This window comes from Thunnus thynnus, chromosome 18 (assembly GCF_963924715.1).
Source record: "Thunnus thynnus chromosome 18, fThuThy2.1, whole genome shotgun sequence".
Taxonomy (NCBI): domain Eukaryota; kingdom Metazoa; phylum Chordata; class Actinopteri; order Scombriformes; family Scombridae; genus Thunnus; species Thunnus thynnus.
The window spans coordinates 10,951,528-10,972,868 of record NC_089534.1 but is presented as its reverse complement, the minus strand read 5'-3'; the positions used below and the strand labels follow the sequence as shown (position 1 = coordinate 10,972,868).

Here is a 21,341-nt window from a genome sequence, read left to right as displayed (position 1 = left end):
TAGTTCATGTTGTTATGCAACATCTGTGCTGTCATTACAGATTTAATGGGGACTTAGAGAAAGGAATCAGTGAGGGGCCACTGATGTCAAAGAAGTCCAAATTGGATGAATGATGACTCTACAGTGGTGTTTCTCAAGATGCTTAGCATGGGAAGCATCTGATGGTAGTTTGTATAACCAAACTGGGTTGGACAGATCAGCAGCTTTGCAACAAAACTAATCAAGAAAGCTGGGGTAGAGAGATGGGGTAAAGTAAAGTTGAATCCTTGTTGGGTCTTTTTTTCCCCTCGTGAATGAGGCATCTTGTGTTTCTTGTCATGTCTAAGAGCATGCGTGTGCTTCTACATGAGTGCGTGTGCTTGCTTCTCCATCTCCAAGCTTTCTGCCTGGCCTCGGGAAGAAGGCGAACACCATTATCCATCTTCAATATTTAAAGCAATGGGAGGGTGGTGTACAGAACAGCAGAGGATGTGTGTTTGCTCATGGCTCAGGAGGAAGAAGAGATGACAGACTCGGGATGGTCAAGGTCGTGGGAAGAAACTCAACGGCTGAAATGCCTTGAATAAAACCTTCTGAAAGATTAGCTTTCATGAGGCCATGCTGCACATTTACCTTTTTTACCTGAATGTGGAGGCTGTGGTTTTCACTTGGTTGTCAGCCAGAGGGGCTGTGGCTAAAGAGTAAAAGAGAGCACATTTCCTTTGTGCTACATATTTAATAAGGCTAAGCATGCAGGGAATTACTTTCCCTTTAACTCCCACATTTCCTTTCAGAATGACCCTTTTACTCGCGCAGCAGCCAACCTTTCATTTTGCACATTCCTCTTCACGCATTATCGGAAACATACCCATTCTAATGCAGGTCATATGCCTGACTTTTCTGCGGTGGTGCCTCTTTCATTGTCAATAATATGGTTTTGGTAGAGGGGTTTGCATGCTTGGAATTTATGGAGAGGTCCAGGTTCAGTAGTTGAGGTCTCCATGACATGTTTGATGTCATGCTCCGAGGAGAGGCTTACTGTGGAGAGTAAGCATCTTGCACTGAAAGAGCTGCTTATGAAAAGGAAAGCGTGTGTGGAAAAGGAAAGACTGAAAAATGTCTTATGAAAATAACATTACAAATGTGTGTAGAGTTGTATCTCATTCTCTAACCAGACAAAAGTGTGCAGAAAGGCTTATTTTCTTTTCAGAGATGAGCCACAAAAAGAACAAATTTATTTCATAGAACTAATTAAAATTAAACCAAATAGTAATCCTACAATAAATTAAACTAGACCGGCACTGCAATCCTGCATTGCAATACTGCAAAACATTATGAGAATGTAGGCAACACTCCAGCCTGTCAATCAGATGTGTATAATGACTTCTGTGGTAGTTTTTAAAGTTATTAGAAATAACCGCATGTCAGGTGTGGCTGCATGGAGTTCGATAGAAGTGAATGTTCAGGAGTCAGAGACGGTCTAAAGGCTTAGTCACACCAGAAAGTAGCACAACAAAATTAATCTGTGCATGTAAACAAAATATGTGGTTCTAGAGGTTAGGTGACATTTCATTTCATTCAATAAAGAGTTCAACGGAAGTTGAAAAGAAATCTATCCAGGCTAACAAGCTTATTTAACTGTTGATTTACGGTCTTGTTGCTTGGTTGGTAATAGGACAAAAACTTCACACAGATTATTAAAAAATAAATAAAGTAGATGGTGTAACACAGCTAATGATTTATGACAGCTTTCTCCATTTGGGCTCTCCATCTCTGATTCCCACAAAGGTCAACGCTGTCAAAACGGCTTGCTACTGGTCAAATATGTGAGTCAAAGTTCATTAGAATTTACCTCAACATAAAACATTTGTGTGGATTTACTTCAAAACCATGAGCGTAATCCACTAATCTCGTCGAATTAATTTATTTTGCTGAATTAATGTTGCCGTTTTAAATGCTGGTTTGACCAGGCCTTAATGAAAGATAGTGTTGCATTATGGGAAATATAGGATACAGTGTTGGAGCTTGATCTGGGGCTAAAAGTCTGGAAATCCCGCGACCGCTAATCGGATTTTGATTATTGTTTTTTTTAAATTGTGTATCTGGTGCGTCCCTCAATTTTATGTAAATGCTATGCTAAATCACTGGAGTACCCCTTTAAGTAGGCCTACCGCACACACACACACACACACAATACTTGGCTTATGTTTATGTAAATGATTATTTAAAAATGCCATTGGGTAAACGATATCTCTACAAAGCAGCCTACTGAATCCCACAAGCATCATAACTATGATGATTATATGAAGACGGTGATGATGCAGTCTGGGAAATATGTCGCTGGATATCTGATGAATTCCTTTCACACACACACCTTTTCCTGCTCCCTGTTCCAGAAAACAACACAGGTAATTACCACACAGGTGAAATCAAACCAAACTGCATTTTTGACATCTCAGCTTGATCAAAAAACTGTCTCATGAGAACAGACATTCATGCAGATGTTATCAGTGTTAACAGATTTATAGCCTGCTTTTTATAAACAAGTTTGTGACCAACCGTGCATGATTCCTACTGAAAAAAACAATGTGCCTAGAACAAGTGTTTCACATGAATCATATCTTACATGACTGTAGAATGACTATTATACCAATATTATATCAGATAAGGTTAAGAATAACACTACGTTGTCGCTATCTCGCTAAAAAAGACCACACTCCTCTAGGCTGTTATATAAACAGCTGTGTGTTTTTTTTTTTATTGCATAGTCTTATTTCAAAACATACATCCATTGCTGGTGTTAAACCATCGCCTGCCATAATCCCCTCACAGATGCGCACACACGCACACATATTGTACGGATACATACATGCAATCCGATTGTGTCACACACCGTCACGGCCGCTGCGGGGCGCAGCTCCGTCACCGCAGACTGAAAACAACTGAGTGGAGGAGAAGCGCAGACCCATCTCCGTCTCCGCAGTCTCCTTCTCATCCTGCCCGTCTACTAGACTGACTGACTGCCAGATCACCGCGCTGACCAAACTAAATAAGTAGAACAACTCACTAAATCGCTGACAGCAACTGGCTGCTTTTCCACCAACACTGGGTAAGATGAAACATTTTTTTTTCTTCTTCTGTGCGCCAAGGTTCTTATCAGGTGTGCAGAGTGGCTGTTGATGGATGCACTTACAGTAATAGTAAGATGAGGGCAGACAACATTACTCCTGCACAGGTCATCGTCTTATTTTGCATCCCTCTTTTCTTTACGCCTTCCTTAATGAGATGCACAAGCATTTGGAGGACAATTGCATGATGTTAACCTGAATGACATTTTACTTTTATTATATAATTGGAAAGGTTACCTAAGGTTAAGTGTGTGCATCTGTATTCATCTGTTCTTTGCTCTTCTGAATTGCCCCATTTATGTGTGTGTGTGTGTTCTGTGCTTGAATCCATTGAGCAAGTCTTTGTCTGTGCTCATACATGTTTGCCTGCATTCTTATGCTTGTATGTTGCAGTACACGCTTGTTATTGAGTGTGTGTGCAGCCTATATATGTGTGTATTTTTGCATGTATGTGTGTGTGTGTGTGCGTGTGTGTTGCACCACCTGTCTGACTTTGTCCTTCCCTCCTGGCCTCATTCCAGAGCACAACAGCATGTGAATGGCGACAGAAAGCAGCAGAGTTGTCACAGAGGAGCAGGAGGAGCTCCCGGCCTCTGAAGCCGTCACTCATGCACACCACACACACACCCGGAGTCAGAGCCACATCCAGTTTCACCCTCTGACACACACCACCCAGTGGCAGGCTCCTCGCGCTCTCGCTCATACCAGGAGTCACAGTCACACTCACTTTAATACTCCCTCACACACACCGTCGCAGAAGTACGGCTGTCGCCTCACACACAGTCTCTCAGCCATGACCAAGGGAGAGAAGGGAGCGCAGGGCTCGGCGGGGAAGCTCATCAAGGCTACTGACCCGCTGTTCACTAAAACACCTCACCAGGTAAGATCATCTGTTTTTAATGCTTCTTTTGTGTTGTACCACAGGTTGTTATCACATGTAGCCTAATATCAGTATTGTAAATCTGAGTGATCATAACCATTGTTTATGTCCTGGATGTATTAAGACACTTAAACGACTGAAATTTTCAATCTCATCTGATGTGCGTGTGTGTGTGTGTGGGTGTGTGCCATAGTTTGGCTTTGAGTGACTTCACACGGTTGAATGGAGAAGGAGAAAAAGATGGAAAGTGTGATCTCTTTAGTCGCTTATCTGTTTGTGATTACTCAGCTCCATTGTTTCCCTGTGAACTGTAATCCCTCAGATATTGGATTCAATGCCTGGAAGTTGATTGTTTTCATTTGAGAAAGGTTGGTCTCATTGATGGGGATGACCCCGCTTGATGAAAAGGCAGGATTGCTTTCTTTGTCGGATATCAGTGGACTTTTGTTATGTAGACAGTTGTAATCAATGCCGTAATAGGAAGCAAGACAGTGGATACATGGTAGAAAGGGGTAACTTACTCACCTTTTGCAAACACCAAAATATTGAGTCGACTCACCTGTTATTTATTTTTGTTTTATCTTATGTTATTTGGCTTTATGACAGATGATTGCTGTTTGAGTTAGATGAATTTGTGACGTAAACGTGTGTGAGAGTGTGTTCATTATTCCTCAGTTCAGTGTTGGTTGTCTTGCCTGGGAAATTTTGGCTTGCAGCATGGCAAAAACAGACACACCAAAGCAACTGTCGGTGAATCATATTAAAAAAAAGAAATAGCATTTAGAAAGAGTAACACATGATTAATAAGAAACAAGAAGTAAAAACAAATTAAGAAGTAAGAGAAGCTGTGTGCCCAGATTGATGGTTCTCATTAGCACAGGCTGTTAAATCAAGGTAAATGAAAGACAGAGAACCAAACCTTTACATACATACCAACATTGTTCCTTGGTAGATACCAATATATGTAGACAGTATTTCAAATGTTCTTGTGATGCAATACCATAGCAGTTAGTCATTCATTTTCAGTTTTGTTACATTGACTCAAGGTGCCCGTGAAACAGGATTACATCTCACGATCTAACCAGTTCTGCAACTGGCTCATCTGTGCTGAATTTCTGTCTCATTAGCCGTGTTCTTTGTTTCACTTTGACTCTATTGAGTTGGATTTCACGCCTGAGATTTAGATTCCAGTACAAACAAAACATTGCAAAGCGGGTTTCTCTGAAGATGGCAAAACATTCCTGACATGAACACATCTAAAATTTGTGTCACTGTTTTAGTAGCAGTGATTGAGTACTGTGTAAAACACTGTAGGCTGGTTCAATTTAACATAAATTCCCAACTGACTTAATAATCTGAGTTAACTGACCTGAGTCTGAATAATATGTTTGGCTCATGATTTATTGTTACTGTCACTGAACCTGAGAAAACAAGTTCATTAAATGTATGATAATAAGTTCAATCTATTACTGTTTAGTCACATTGATAAATGATGTAGTCAGATTAGCTCTGAAGTTACTTTTTTCAGTTTAAAGAGTCAGTTTTCATTTTCCACTGAGACCTTACAGCCGTAATTGTTCTTGTTGGAGCCACTTGTGCTTCAGAGGTGGTACAAAGTAGAGACTGAAGTGGATACACAACCTTGACATAACATACAATAAGTTTCTATTATGCAAATTTTCTTTAAACTACAAAGACGAAGGGTTAAACCTGTTTTAGAGCTTTAACCTCCAAACCATGCATGCTGGGAAGTCTGCCAAATATGCTAATCATGTTTCTTTAAAATTGAATTTGATGTGGTAAGTGAACTAAAAAATGGAGAGTGGTTCAACAATGAAAACAGAAATAAAAATGTAAACTTTCATATTTACATTCAGTAGTAAAAGATGAGTTGATTCACTAAATGTTTTATTTTGTTTTACAGTGTAGATACGTAGCATAGCATTTTTCTCTGACAGACTAGTACCACAAAATTAATTTTTTTCATTTTATGTATAAGATGTGTCCAATAAAGATGCATAAGCGGGACATATGATAAGAGTTTTTCCCCCCTTTGTGAATGAGACTAAAATATAAAAAGACAGATCCATAGTCAGTAACGGGTAAACTGCTACAGCAAATTTCCATCACAAGAATGCTTGAAACAGAACTATGTCATGCTGACAAGACCCGTGCACTTCAGACAGAAAGTATACCAGACTATACATTCTTGACACCAGTCCATCTCTACGTTTTGGATTGATTCCCTGGGAGTTTAGCCAATGTCAACAGGCTACTGTTGATACAGGACATTTTAGTGGCTGGCTGCCATCACTGACATAATCAACCTGTCCTTTCACTCTCATAATCTATAATCTGAAGTGATGACTCAAAGCTACTGTTGTCTACTTGTATGACTAGAATCCGTGTTGTGACCCTGATACCCAGAATTGTCAGAAAATCCTTCAACAAATACACATATAAACTGCTTTATAGATCCATTTTACCAGCTTAACTTTTTTGCATGCAAACATTCAGTGTACACATTTCTGGAGGGTATAGCTCAGCTGGATGAGGAGTCGTCTTTCAGCGCTGCTCCTCCTTTCTTTGCACTAGAATTATCTTCAATCCTGATTTAAATTACTTGCTGTGCAGTTCAGACATTTTAAATGGTTTCCCCCTAAGTGTTAGGCTTCATTAACTTTAGAGATTAGTCTTATCTGTCCTCGTCCTTTGCTTGTTGACAGTCTGAACTTTGCAGATGCTCCCTTTACTCTGCAGCCGGTGTTTCTATCTATGTGTGTGTATGTGTTTAGTTGTGTGTATGTGGTTTTGTTTGTCCTTTAGCCAGTGCATCCAGACAACAGTAGACGGGATATCCTGTTTATCCTCTTTGATGATAAGAACTCAGTAATGAAAGATTGAGAGTTTGGAGGGAAAGAATGAGAGAAAGAGAGTAGTTCTGGGCGCACAGAGTATTTTTGCACATCATCAGTTAAGCAGCATTCTCCAGACACCAAAGACTTTGATTTCCTCTCCAATTAGGGGTAATTGCAGTGAGAGTGGAAGAACAGAGAGTTTTGAAGTCGGAACCGCTGTGTAGCCTTTACTTACCTCTGACCCGCTTGTCTTGCGATTGAATAATTACACACCTCCCTCCTGGTAATTGTCGTTCTCGAACCCCTCGATGTTTTGATGGAGCGAAAAAAGGAGTAAGAGAAAACGTGAGCCGGATAATAACAGTGTTTCGGTTGGGTCTGTGGTTCCTTTGGTGATTTCCTTCTTTCATAAAGCTCTGAGGGGTGTAGCTGTGAGCCAAGACCGAGCCGCTGGATGTGGAGTGACACTGTTTTTTTGTGTGAGTGTTCCTCTGTCTGTCTGACACCAAAGGTTCTTATAGATGCGGGAACAGGGAAAGGTTGATATGTGTGCACAGCCTCTGAGACAGTCGTAAATATTGGGCTCCCTAGACTGCGGTGTCTCGTCTTATTCATGTGTGAAGATGAAAAGCTTGCCCCTCTCGCTACACAGACATGCACTTTCACACAAAACGCACACAGAGTCGCGTGCCTGATGGTTTTAGCAGAGCACAGAGAGGGGAAACGGAGCCGCAGATGACTCGGTGGGTTTCTCAGGCTCCTCCATGTGCCTCAGTGTCTGCACAGATAGACCACAATGCAAACAGCCAGCAGGGGGTCTCCTTCTGATCCTCTATTTTGCACAGACTCACTTCTACATATTTTATACATGAACATCTTGTCTGCTAGAGTAACATGGCATTTTGGAAAAAGAAGAGATTGACGATTCAGATGTAGGAAACGTAAGGTTGTAGAAAATCTGTGTAAGTGTGTTTTTGTAAAGGAGAATACTAATACTAATCACTGTGTACACATCCTATACAAACATCATAGCAAATACAGTTTGACGTTGTAACGCTGAAGCAACAACTGCTTTTCTTTGCATTCCACTGAATCACTGAAACATTGCGGCATGAAGATGAGGAAGGAATGTTATTTTTGGAGCACCTGAAATAGAATACCAAGAGGATTCGGATCGTGAATGACAACAGGATTCAGGATTTGTGAGTCACATGTCTGCTCTCATGGCCTAATTCATTCGAAAGCGACACACCTTATTTCACACCCGTGTGTTCGGGAAGATGTTTTTGAGTTTTGGGCAGGAGTTTCTGTTGTCTTTGCTATAATACTGAGCTTCTTTCATGGAAAGGAACTGAAATGTGAAATGCGGTTGATTATGTATGATGAAACTTCCAATTTATCACTGTTAACACTGCATAGCCCACGATTATTGGGTAATAAAATGACACATTCCTTATTTATACTACTGACCTCTTTTTCCCAGAATGAGTCTGATGAAACTATAAGCAGTAAATGCTTAACGCCTTCACCTTGAATGAACCATAGATATATGGCTTTTTTTGTGCCCTACCATTCAACAGTCATCTGTTTTTGTCCACAATTGCATAATTATCTTATAGTTACTTATGAGTATCTTAAAACTTTAATGGTAAGCAGTTAAACTCAGTGTGTTTCACGTCAGCAATAATTTTGGAGTGGTTGGCATCTTTCATTTCCCACATTTTTCATTCCTACTTGAAATGAAGTGGTCATCAGATTGCTTGCAGAGGAGAAAAGTTAATTTGCTCATTAGCAGCCTCACCTACAAGGACACCACAATCTTAATTTTCTTTTTTTTCCCTCTCCGCTTCTTACCTTTGTCTCCACAGACCGACTTGAACCACAAGTTGTCATTATGCAGCAAGCTGTGTTTTGCCATCGGTGGCGCACCCAAGGAGGTGGCTGCCAGCGCCACAGCCTTCTTCCTGCAAATCTACCTGCTGGATGTCGCTCAGGTGATGTATTTGAGAAAAAAGAGAATGAAAAAGTGCAAGAATGTGTGTCTGTGCAGCTCCTTTATATGGATAAATGGGAATGTGAGTTCTGTGCCTGCATGTGTTTTTAACTCCAGTCTGTTGATGTTCTGCTCTGCAGATCAACGCCTTCCAGGCGTCCATGGTGCTGTTCATCGGTAAAGCCTGGGGCGCAGTAACCGACCCTGTCGTCGGCTTCTTCATTACAAAGAGCAGATGGACAAAGATTGGCAGGCTCATGCCCTGGTAAGCTCCCTGCTCACACTAAAGGAAACTCTTGTATTTCTCCTTAATTCTTATTTCCCATCACATATTCCTATATTTCTCTGTGATTTCTTTACATTGTTTCTATACTTGTACATTGAGCATGTTTGTCAACTCAAATGTAGTTCCAGGTGGTACTGACATAATGAAACTCGAAATATCTCTAACTATCCACTTCAATACTGATATTATGATGGTATTGTAGAGAATGTGTATTTCGAAATGATCATTTCCTTAACTACTCTCTAAAATTTCAAGAAATGACTTTGAATATTACAAAATATGAATATATAGATTAGGACCACACAGGAAGAGGTAGTCACTGAACATTTTACTCAGCTACAAATGTTAGCTGAATCCAGAAAATAGTAATTAACTGTAGGCATGGCATTACAATAACCCAAATCGTTGACAATATCTAGTCTCTTTTCACACTTTACATTTTGCTCATGTTTACTCAAATGTCACCTAAGAATGCAATGAAATGTTAATTTATGTGATTATCTAAGATAATAGCCTCGGGCAAAATTATCCTCTTTTCCTTTGAGAACGCACGGTAAAGTGCTGCTGCTGACATACAGCTTAAGATTGCATAAAGAGCTGCAATTTTAACATGAAACATGTTTTGGTTTGCTTCCACTCTCTAAGACATAAACACAGTCACTACATTATGCTAATGTTAGTGCAAAATCTTTACAAAAACAAACTATGTGCTCCAGTTTTGAATGGTTTTGAAATGATTCTCAGGCTCACTTGAGGATTGCACTGAAAAAAAAAACAGCCAATTACAGTTAGTTACATTGTTCTAGATGCTCCCTCTGATGAGCTATACATACTGTATGCTTTAAGGGCGTGGACTGCTATTACCTTTTGATGCCAGGCAACAACAATAAACAAGGAAGCATTCTGTCATAAATCATCTGCCACCATGCTGCTCGGTGACATTTCATTGAATTTATGTAACACCTCATTTCACATTTGGGTATCATCCAGCATTCTTTTTGTCAGTTCACAAGATGTCACTCAGTATCTCATGGCCTTTAAAAGGAAATGCAATTTCTAATCTGTGACTCTATAATTGTGGATTATATGAAGCTTTTACCGCGATTTCCATTATTTACGATTACCATGGATGACTTTATAAGCGGCTATGCGTGTGTGTGCAATATATGTTTTTTGAGCACGCTAGCGTGACACTTACTGTAATTACACAGCGAGTATCTAATGCCTACTGCATTATAAACCATAGATTACACACAAGCTGACAGTGCTGGAGGGGGACCAAGTCCACTGTGGCCAGCCAGCCGCGCTCGCTAGTAGATGCTGATGGCTGTTAAATCAGCTTTGATTACCCCTGGGAAGCTGTAGGTGTGTGTGTGTGTGTGTGTGTGTTCTTGCTCGTGTATGTGAGTCCATATGCATACTTTGTGTGGTTTATGTGGGTATTTTTGATATGTGTGTTCATCAGTATTTGTGATGAGATTACAAGACACTCCCTTGGTTTTTGCCCCCCTTCGGAAAGTCCCCTCTGCCCATTCAGCAGGAAGTGCCTGTCCCCTCTGTCTGTCACATCAGCGGCCAGACATAAAGTGATTTGTATCTTTTCCCTGAGTTTTTCAGAATGAAGTCATTTGGCCCAAAACTCCCCCGCTTGGGTGCTGCCCTGTTTATTATTTTGTGATTGTAGCAATCCACCATCCCAGTGGCAAGTAGAGGCAAGTTTTCTCATATTAGATTGTGTCTGTTAGAGAGAGACAAGGTGACAGTGAAGGTATATCAGTGGTGGAAGGAGTACTCCTTTAATAAAAGTGAAAATAGTAATACAACAATGTAAAACAATGTAAGAGTACAGAAATATTAAAAGCACTTGGCCCCTTTAACTTATATATTGTTATATGTTAGGTTATTCGATTGGTAATAAATGCATCAATGCATAAGTAGCATTTTACTGTTACTGTGTTGCTAGTTTTTATATACAGTTTGATAGTTTAATCCAGTGGTTCCCAACCAAGGCTTTGGGCCCCCTCCAAAGGATCACAGGATAAATCTGGGGGTTGGTGAGATGATTAATGAAAGAAAGTTCTCCTGCATAAATTTCTATTCATTATTTGGACTTATTCTCTAATCTTTGCTTTTGTTTTTTTTGTTTTTTTAATATTGGATAATTGTCCTTTTGGGCCGTTGAAAAAGTTGAGAGGGGAAACCTCTCTGTGGTGGCAATGCTAACAACTCGTAGACATCCAAAACTTGTGATGAGGAGCCCCGTCTAGACACTCCTCTTCTGTAAGGGGGTCACAAACCAAAAAGGCTGGAAACCACTGGTTTAATCCTTAACAATAGTTTGAGTTTTAGAAGCTTAACATATGTTTTTTTAATGTAAAATCTTAATGTGAAGAATAACACGTAACTACAGCTGTCAAATAAATCAACCAAGAAAACACACTCTCCCCTTTTGTAAATCCCCTCTCTTCCCTTGCACATCATCTAATTAGCATGCTCTAAGTGTCCCGAACAAGTCAGAGAATTTAAGTGCCAGCCTCTTATCAACCTGCTCCGGTTTAATTAAGACTGTGGAAATTATTGGGACAGGTGTGAATGTGTACTCATGCGCGGCAGGATGTGTGAGAAAGTGTGCAAGTGTTGTTGCGCATGTGCCTTTGTTGCCTCTCCGAACACAGTCATCTTGCAGGAACATTCTAACTGTCCTATTCACCGGCACCGGGGCCCTTTCATCGCTCCCATGACCAACCGGTCAATACTGCAGCACCAGCGTTGTCAGTGGCCTTTGTTTAAGCAAACAATCAGGAGGAGAGTGAGGTGGCAGGGCTGGACGATGCTAGAAATGACTGTTCCCGGCCTCTCTCTACCTCTTTCTCCCACTTTCTCTGTTTATTATTACTGGTGTGGAGCAGGTCAGAGGTCAGAGCCCCTGTGAGCTTTGTCACCTAAATTCCAACAATCCCTTTTCCTACCTGTAGATGTGTTGGTATTACAGCATTTCCAGGCCCCCAGACCACAAGAATGTTAAGAAAGAGGGATAGGATATTCCTGCCCCAAGATTCAGGTCACTCCCATGACAAACAAACTCAATTTGTTCTTAAAAGGAAATAAAGAAGAGGGTGGATGACATACTGGTGTTTGCAGACAAGTCATACTGGTCATCATCCGTAATCCGCCCTTTTTCTGCACAGCTGTTGACTTTGACCATAATAATATGTACCAGTTGTTTACTTATGAATTATACATGGCCCACATATCACTCCAAGTCCAGAGAAAGACACAACACAGCAGAATCGCTTCATGCTGCGCTTGCTTGAGTGTGTACTGCATATTCATGTCTTTGTGAGTGTGTGTATGTGTGTGTGTGTGTGTGCTTAGATCTTTAAATGCTATGTGGGTTTGAAATATTGTGGTATTTCCCTGCTTGCCTGTCCACTCCCAGGACAGATTCCTATCATACTTACAACAACATAATCATTTAGCAGTCAGCTTAGCCTGACTGTAATCTGCCAGAAATATGTCCTGATTTGAAAATTACTTAACACAACAACTGTCATCCCTCTGTCAGCTTAAAATAGTGCTTTCAGATTGCTTAGAAGCGTAATTATTTGAAAGAAGTTTTTCAGGATAACTACATTTTGGAAAAACACATCTTTTTGTTTCTTCTTTATAGATTCATATATTTGTGCTTCCATTCGACTGGACTATGAGTCTCACCTGTAATATTTCTGTGTTCTGTAGGATGGTGGGTTGCACTCCGTTTCTGGTGGTCTCCTACTTCTACCTCTGGTTTGTTCCTCCTTTCATCAACGGCAGGTTCATCTGGTACCTAGGCTTCTACTGCCTCTACCAAACCCTCATCACTGTAAGTACAAATGGCTCTTTCAGAAGCACATTTGATGTTTAAGAAAGTGCGCATGCTTCAGATAATTCGACAGGACTTCACATGCAGTACAAGAGAGACGTCAAGTGGGTAGCGGGAGATAAAAGCTGTGATTGAAGCGTCTACAGATGACACATTACATAATGTAATTGACAAAATGCAGCAAACATTGTGAATAACAAAGTTTAAAGTGGATTATAGTGATCTCATGCCAGCATCCGACAGCTCCTGGTGGGATTTACACTTTGATTTGTGACATGTGCAGCAGATTAGAGCCCAGAGCTCTTAGATACCTCACCTCAAAGGGGAAGTGTAGTTATTTAGGTTGCCTTTTGTTATTATGGCCCAAACCATTCATCTCTCCCTCTCTGCTCTGCTCTGCTCTGGGGTAACCCATATAACACAGAGCGTGTAGACCGCTGCAGCCACACTGTGGTGAGCTGTAATTGGCATGTCATTCTAACTACTTGATAAGTATACGGTCAGTTCTGCCAGGAACCTCTCACTGGGTAAATGCTGGTTACCACTTTTAGCCTTGCTTCATTGTCTCTGGATGTGTGTTTGTGTGAAGTTAGCTGGGAAAGTTCAGCTGTTGTCATTCAGAGCATCACAGTCTGTAAACAGAGGTTACAGTGCAGTATATAATCTGTTTACGTAATCAACTAAGACTGGGTATCCATCAAATGTATAAGTTCTCACCTCCATCTGTACTGCACAGTCAAGCAGTTTCAGTTCTATAAATGTTTGCATCCCGTAAAGGCCCCATAAATGACATGCTGTATAGGACCGGTGGCTGAAAAAAAAAAAAAAAGCCCTTTCACGGCCGCGTTTATTTTCGTCGTGGCTATGCATGCTCGTTTGGCCGCAGTGCTGACTGAGCCCTTGTGTAAATTACAAAGTGAAGCAGGACTTGGTTTGCTCGTCTATTCTCTTGGAGAGGTGGTGAGGAAGGAGAAAACAGAGAGCTGAGGTTCACCAACATGGAAACTGCAAACATTGCTTTTGATATATATACAGTGTATATTTTGCATCTGCATTTTCACAGGAACATGTGAATAAAAGACATCTTGAGATATCTTGGGTGTTCCCATGTCAGTCAAATGTTATTTGTTAACACAACTAAGAGTATACAGTCATGCTAACGGCTCTGTGAGACTTACGCACTTTCCAGCATGCTAACATGCTCACAGTATCAATGCAAACATGCTGATGTATAGCAGTATTTGGTCATAGACCGAATTATAGGACAAACTGAAACTTTGACCTGATAATAGCACTAGAGGAAGTCATCCAAAGGGGAATACGAATGTGTGCACCAAATTTCGTGGCAATCCATCCAACAGTTTTTTAGATATTTCAATCTGGATCAAAGTGAACAACCAACAGACTGATATCCATAGAGCTGCAATAGTAACAGTGTAAAATAATAAACCTCTAAATCATTATCTTTCATGAGACTTGTGTGACTGCTTAACTGCAGTGCCATACTTGTATTTATTTCTGTTTTAGCCAAGCCATAACTGTGTCTTTCTGCTCTAATTTAGTGCTTCCACGTGCCTTATTCTGCTCTCACCATGTTCCTGAGCACAGACCAGAAGGAAAGAGACTCGGCCACTGCCTACCGTAAGGTCTTTTAATATGTAAAAATCGGTTATTAATGCCTACAATGCTGATTAAGACAGTGTTATTCCCTTTGAATTTGTGGGAACTGATTGTTGGATCTCTACTTGTATTGTTCTCAGGAATGACACTGGAGGTGCTGGGGACACTTGTGGGCGCTGCCATCCAGGGTCAGATTGTGGCTAGCGCTCACACTCTGAAGCACTGCCCGACTCACAACATGTCTGCCGGTTACCTTGGCAACAGCAGTGGGGCAGAGATCGTCAAGAGCCTGGTGCGCTCCCAGGACTACCTGTCACACTCTGTAAGTGTCACTATGCCAAGCCAGGAGACCAGGTGTTCTTAAAGTAGGCCATAGATTTGGTTTGAAAATAACTTGGACTGTCATCAGCGTTCTCACTTAACTTGAAGCTGTGGTGTGTGCTCAAGGCGGTTTACTTTCGCTAAATATCCGAGGTCAAAAAAAGCAATGTTGAATAAAAAGGAGGATTGTTTGCAATTGGGTCCATATTTACAGACTAGAGTCGACATGTTCTGACACCCCAAATGGCTTCAAGTTTTAACCCATGTAACCCACTGGAATGAAAGGAGACGCCACTTGTTTGATATCTGAACCCGACATCCTGAGCCAGCTCCCCTCTCATGACCACAAAGAAGGTCCCTCCCTCACATCAGACTCCAAACTGTGGCCCCTGCATTGAGGGGTCTCCACAGTCTGCAAGTCATTAAGCCTATTTATATCCCACCCAGAACATTTGAAGGCACCCCCAGATTCAATATGTTGGAATTATTAGTCTTTTACTTCAAGGCGGCTGCAGCTTAACTTGAAGTTGGAGGAAAAGGAACATGATAGGACACATTCATGTCCACATTTCAGTTTGCAGAGCTGTGAATAAACACGACTGCTGCTGTGAATCCGTCATGGGACTTTCATGAAGATGAAACAAGCCAAAATCCAAACTGTCCCATGTTGGATTTTGGTTGCACCGCAGCTATTTGGGTTTCAAATGGTTCTTTTCCAATGGATTTTGGTTGAACCCTATCAGGGCAACCCACTCACCACGCCAAACCCTCTGCAGCCACCCGCTAAATTCCTCTGTGGTCGCTGGTGAGGGTGGCACACCGTCTGGGCAAACTCAGTCTGCCCTCGGAAACAGGGAGTGTTTGATGTGCATAAATAATAATGAACCGCTGGGCTGAGCTACATGGAAAAATAGCAAACAAACAGAGGTTGTTTAAGGCAGAGCAGTTCCTGTCGGGGTACGGCATTAAATGGTTGAGGCTGTATTTTGGGATACAGATCTACTTGAGGTTTCTTCCTGTTTATGCTTGTATTTGTACAGTGAAATGTGCATGGCGGATTTTGCCATTTAAATGGAAAACAACACAAAGTCACAGGCAATAAATCATACACTGTTTATAATGAACTGAAAAGAACAAAATAAATGTATCCATCAGTCAGAAGAAAAACTGACACTGACTGTATTGGGGCAATTTGTTTCCAGAATAGATGTATAGCATTTTGAAATGAAGCCCTTACATTTTTTTTAGGCATTTGAGCACATTATGAATTAAAGATTATAGAAGGGCTCAGAATAGACTGGGTTGTTCTGCCTCTGTAAGAAGAGATGTATTGATGTTGGCTACGTGTTTGTTCTTTTTCTCTGCAGAAGGAGGTGTACATGATAGCTGCCGGTGTTATAGGAGGAGTGTTCCTCATCTGCACTGTGGTGATGTTCCTTGGAGTCAAAGAGAGAGATGGTGAGACTTAATTTTTTTCTTTTCGGTGTGTGAAGTATGGTGCCGAAACAGTTCAACTATTAGTTGGTCATTGAATTGTCAACAATTCTGGTGATAGACTAATGATTTAAGTTATTTCTCAAGCAAAGACTGTTGGTCACACAAAATAAGTAATTTGAACATGTTACCTTGGGCTATGAGAACCTGTGACGTAAATTATTTACTATTTTTTGGAGTTTTATCAACAAAAGATTCATTGATTCATTAAAAAAATTCCACAGATATCAGTTATAACAATAAGCATTATTTGCAGCTCTAGTTAACTATTCTACATTTGGGAACACATTTTCGATTTGGTTTGAGGACATGTTCAGTAGGCTGGGTGGGTGGGTGGCCTTGTGGCCTAGTATGCATACATAAAACCTGCAACATCCTCAGTTTGATCCCGGCTGGGGACCTTTGTTGAATGTCATGCCCCTAGCTCTCCCAATGTTTCTTCCCATCCATTTCAACTACTAGCTATCAATGAAAGACAAAAATGCTAAAAAAGCAACCTTAAATACTTGAACTTGAAGTTAGTACAACCAAAAGTGGCTTCTAGTCAGCTGGATAAGACCTGTGTATGTGCCTTACATTATTTTTTTAGTATTTTATATTTTTTTCATATTGGTGTCTTAAGATAAAGGTCAGTTTCTCCATATAGCTCATTTCATTGACAACTGCAGTCCAATAGTTTTACTGGAGGTTTTGCTTGCAGCCGTTTCTGTGTGATGGCTTTCTTTCAAGTTGACAAATATATTTTAAAGAGATACTCATCCTGTGCTGTAAGTTTATTTTGAATTTTGCACAGATATAATGTGACACAAGAGCAACTTCTACTCTGATTATTTTCAGGAACTCTTTCTCAGTACCTTTACTAGCTACCTTGAAGAAACCCCTTAATATGCTACATTTCTGGGATGATGTAAGAGTATAAATCCTCTGCATCTTTTCCTACACAAGAGAGTGTCATTTAACTACTCTGCCAGTGTTAGTTCTCAGTCTCTCTTTATTACATTTTAAATGACGACTCTCAGTGGGACAAAAAGCATCCACTGCAATGCAGAGGCAGTTCCAGGATTGCCAGTGAGCAAATCCATCGCCTCTTACTTACTGCGTGTTATTTGATATGCTGCATACTCATATTCTTATTCCACATGTGACTCTTCTAGATCCATATGCCCCAAAGACAGAGAAGCAGATCCCATTCTATAAGGGCTTCATCCTGGTGATGAGACACGGGCCGTACCTCACTCTGACTGCTGCATTCCTCTTCATCACTGTGGCCATTCAGGTAAATGCAAATTTTATTTATAAAGCGCTTCTCAGGCATGACACTCAACATTACAGTAAATGGAGCCAGTCCTGGATCCTAAAGATGCAGCAGAGTTGGCTGGCGCTCAATGTTGATTTGATCAGTGTAGAAGAGCACTTACTGAAAGCTCATGGTTTAAAGCGTGTTTTAAGTCTGGAGGACTCTTGAAAGTGATATCAGCAAAGCACAGTCTTGCTGTTTGCCTGTCACTTGTAGGCCTCTGCTTCTGTTTTGACACTTCGGTTTTAGACTGTTTAAATTATTGCAGACTTTCCAACTTTTGCATCGGATCTATTTCTGTGTATTTTCGCCATCTCATCGCAGAGGTGTCAGCTGTCATCCATGTGAACCCGGGGTGGGAATAAATCTCTGCGAAACACCGTCAGCAGCTTCTCCAGTCACTTCAATTGGCACTCAGCACAGAGAGCTGAGTGCCTGGTGACGGTGCTGAGTAGACAAGACGGTTCTGAATATCTGAATGTTTGATCTCTGTTTCTGCAGCTGGTACAGAGCAACTTTGTCCTCTTCTGTACTTACGCCGCCGACCTGAGGGATCATTTCCAGAATATTGTGCTGACCATCCTGGTGAGTCCTGCTCTTATCACCTCACAAGCACCCAGAAATGTCTACAAAGATTTGTTGGGATCATTAAATATGTAACTTGAACAAGACTAAATACAGTCAATCTATTCAATCCTTTATGTAAGGAACATCTAATTTTAAAAAAGGAATCTTGCCTCCTTTAATGACTCACTGCACATTTGCACACTGAACCACATTCAAAACAATTCTCTTCACGGATGCGTCACACATCTTTTTTTTGCACATGTTTACCCAGGTTTCTGCAGTGATAAGCATCCCACTCTGGCAATGGTTCCTGCAGAGGTTTGGGAAGAAGACGGCAGCTTTTTGTGGTATCACAGTGAGTATACTGTTTTTATTTGGTTTGCCAGAGCAGCTTTTAAGACTGTTACGCTTTGATGTGTGTGCCATCTTGTGGATGAACTTGGAAGTGTCCTTGTCCTTGGTACCCACAGAAACTCTTGAAAAATGCAAGTTGTTGGAGATTTTAAATCTTGCAACACTCCATACCTCTAAAAAGAAAAAAAGTACATTAGATAAATAAAAAAAATATGAAGCAAATGGTTTACCATTCTGTCCCTCTTTCTAGTGGATCATGCCCTTCACCATGATGCTGGTGTTCATCCCTAATGTGGTGGTGGCCTACGTTGTGGCTGTTTCCTCTGGACTCAGCGTGGCCGCCTCGCTCCTGCTGCCATGGTAAGACACTTCAGTGCACATCAGATCATACTACGCTCATGCACAAATCATTTATGGATGTGATTTAAATATTTGGGCTAAACTGGCAGCCAACGACACAACCTTGAAAGTGAAAACATCTGTCACCATATTAGCTGAATCATGAGTTTCTTCTTTTTCTTGGGTGCTCCAGTTTTCTGTTCCAGCTCAAAAACAGGCAAGCTTGGTAGACTGCAGTTTCTATGTTGCCTGCTGGTAAAGCAGATCCTAACTAAGTACAGGCTCAGTGACCACAAATTGGCAATCGAAAAAGGACAAAAAACCAAAAGAAAACAGAATATGTGGTCACTGTTCGACAGGTGAGGTTGAGACAGAGTTGCACACAGAGACAGAGGAACATTTACTTTGACAAGTTCAACTCTGTGATTTCAGATTTCAAAGAGCTTAATGACCTTTCAGAGACAACAGAGAGACAACATTGTTCTCAAAACTTTCATGTCAATAAAGCCCATTGAATTCAATTGAAATTGGTATTCTTGTCTGTCTGTATCAACCCTATAATTGACTGCCATTTGCCTAGTGTATGTTCTGAGAGCCCCCACAATGACCGCAAAGGAACTGCACAAAGCACACATAAATATACCATAGTCCACTTTACATCCTTAAAATATTCAAAATGCAGGAAGCCTTTAGCGTCTGTTATGTAAATGTCTGTGCAGGGACACTGCGGCTCATGCTAGTACCCTTTGATTTGATGCAAAATGTCAAAATCAAACCACAATAGTGCACTAACATGCTCTTAGTGGTGACTTAGTGCCCAGAAGGCTCTATGCTTAATGTGGAACTCCTGTCGATTCACTTGGGTCATGTCATGGTCATGGAAGTGATGTCATTTTTATGAATTAGATGCAGTGTCTTTCTCTGCTGCTCATCATCTAATCGTGTTATTAGCCCTGTAATTTTAGCCCACCAGTTTATCAGAGTGCTATAAGTAGACCTCACATTATCAGCAGCCACCGTCTTGACGGGTTGTGTAAGATGATTAAAGTGAGAGCGTGCGTGAGGGAGGTCTCGCGCACACATCGGCTTAAAATTTTTACAATGTCTTAGGAGTGATGATCATTAAATAAAAGACACATGCTCACAAAATCCTGCAAAAAAACAGAATACCACAGATTGGTGCCCAGAGGTGCCTTCACTCAACTCTGTGTATGTATGTGTTCGATTCAGGTCTATGCTGCCAGATGTGGTGGATGACTTCAGACTGGCCAACCCCTACTCTAAAGGCCATGAGGCCATCTTCTACTCATTCTACGTTTTCTTCACCAAGTTTGCTGCGGGCATCTCCCTGGGAGTGTCCACCCTATGCCTGGAGTAAGTCTGCATCACTATCACACATGCACGTTTAACGTACACACTGAATGCTGTTCTGTATGTGCGCTTAAGTGTGTCATGACACCTTGAAAAAAATGCATTAACCCCAGTCCTGATGTATAATTCATTAAGTGAAAGGTGTCGAGTTTGCTCCTTTGTATTGTTGCAGCATCAGGTTGGATATGGATTTTCTATAACCTTTATTTAAATGGGATCTCTGCTTGTGTGTGTGTGTGTGTGTGTGTAGGTTTGCAGGATATAACACCGGCGCCTGCAAGCAGCCTGCTGCCGTCGTGTACACTCTGAAACTGCTGATCGGTGCCGCCCCGGTGGCCTTCATTGTTACAGGGTTAATGATCCTACTCCTCTATCCCATCAGTGAAGACGTTCGGCTCAGGAATAAACTCTGCCTGGAAGAGCTACGGTGAGTAGAAACCATACATGTGCACCTGAGAGAAAAAAAAACCCTCTCAAGTTTTAATTGCAGGTGACCAATTCAAAGACATTTTAACATATTTGAGAAATGTTAGCACTGCTTCTCTAGTATTCTCTCTTCTCTCAAACTCTTATTATGCCAATGATGGTGTTAACATTTAATACACTATCAGTGTAACTTATTATCAATATCAATGTCTCCCACAGGAAACAAAGCATCAGCTCCAGAACAATGGAAGATTTGAGTAACGTGTGACCTGGATCTTGAATGGAGTGAATTCACAAAGCCACGTATTCCAGCGACGCAGCTGGAAGGTTGTTCATTAGTGTATATTACACTGAGAAATAGTTGAATTGTTTTAATGTAAACATTTTTGTTTCATTTTCACATGAACATGTACTGTATAGTCATCTTGGATATATGAATATATAATAAGATTACCTAATTTATATAAATGAATGTATATCATTATTTGCTGTGTTTAGCTCTACAACACTGTTATTTATTTATGATATATGATTACAGAGGGTTGATGATATGGAAAGAATAAATG

The 21,341-nt window shown here is 40.9% G+C and overlaps 1 protein-coding gene across 1 annotated transcript; it reads left to right on the top strand.

Annotated features, from left to right (window-relative positions):
* Positions 1-1,822: 1,822 nt before the first annotated feature.
* Positions 1,823-21,330, top strand: mfsd2b (MFSD2 lysolipid transporter B, sphingolipid). Its single transcript, XM_067571576.1, has 15 exons — positions 1,823-3,088; positions 3,629-3,987; positions 8,714-8,839; positions 8,979-9,103; positions 12,863-12,986; positions 14,549-14,627; positions 14,747-14,928; positions 16,295-16,385; positions 17,576-17,697; positions 18,220-18,303; positions 18,557-18,640; positions 18,890-18,999; positions 20,209-20,352; positions 20,600-20,776; positions 20,995-21,330. Exons 2-15 carry the CDS (start codon positions 3,646-3,648, stop codon positions 21,041-21,043), a joined length of 1,839 nt encoding a protein of 612 aa, XP_067427677.1. The 5' UTR covers positions 1,823-3,088; positions 3,629-3,645; the 3' UTR covers positions 21,044-21,330.
* Positions 21,331-21,341: the final 11 nt, after the last annotated feature.

What these genes read in the sequence shown, in the direction of transcription:
- mfsd2b (XM_067571576.1), top strand. Translation starts at nt 3,646, where the DNA reads ATGGCGACAGAAAGCAGCAGAGTTGTCACAGAGGAGCAGGAGGAGCTC. An exon ending in ACCTGCTGGATGTCGCTCAG is followed by an intron (nt 8,840 to 8,978) that starts GTGATGTATTTG and finishes TCTGCTCTGCAG; the next exon opens with ATCAACGCCTTCCAGGCGTC. An exon ending in AGACTCGGCCACTGCCTACC is followed by an intron (nt 14,628 to 14,746) that starts GTAAGGTCTTTT and finishes TATTGTTCTCAG; the next exon opens with GAATGACACTGGAGGTGCTG.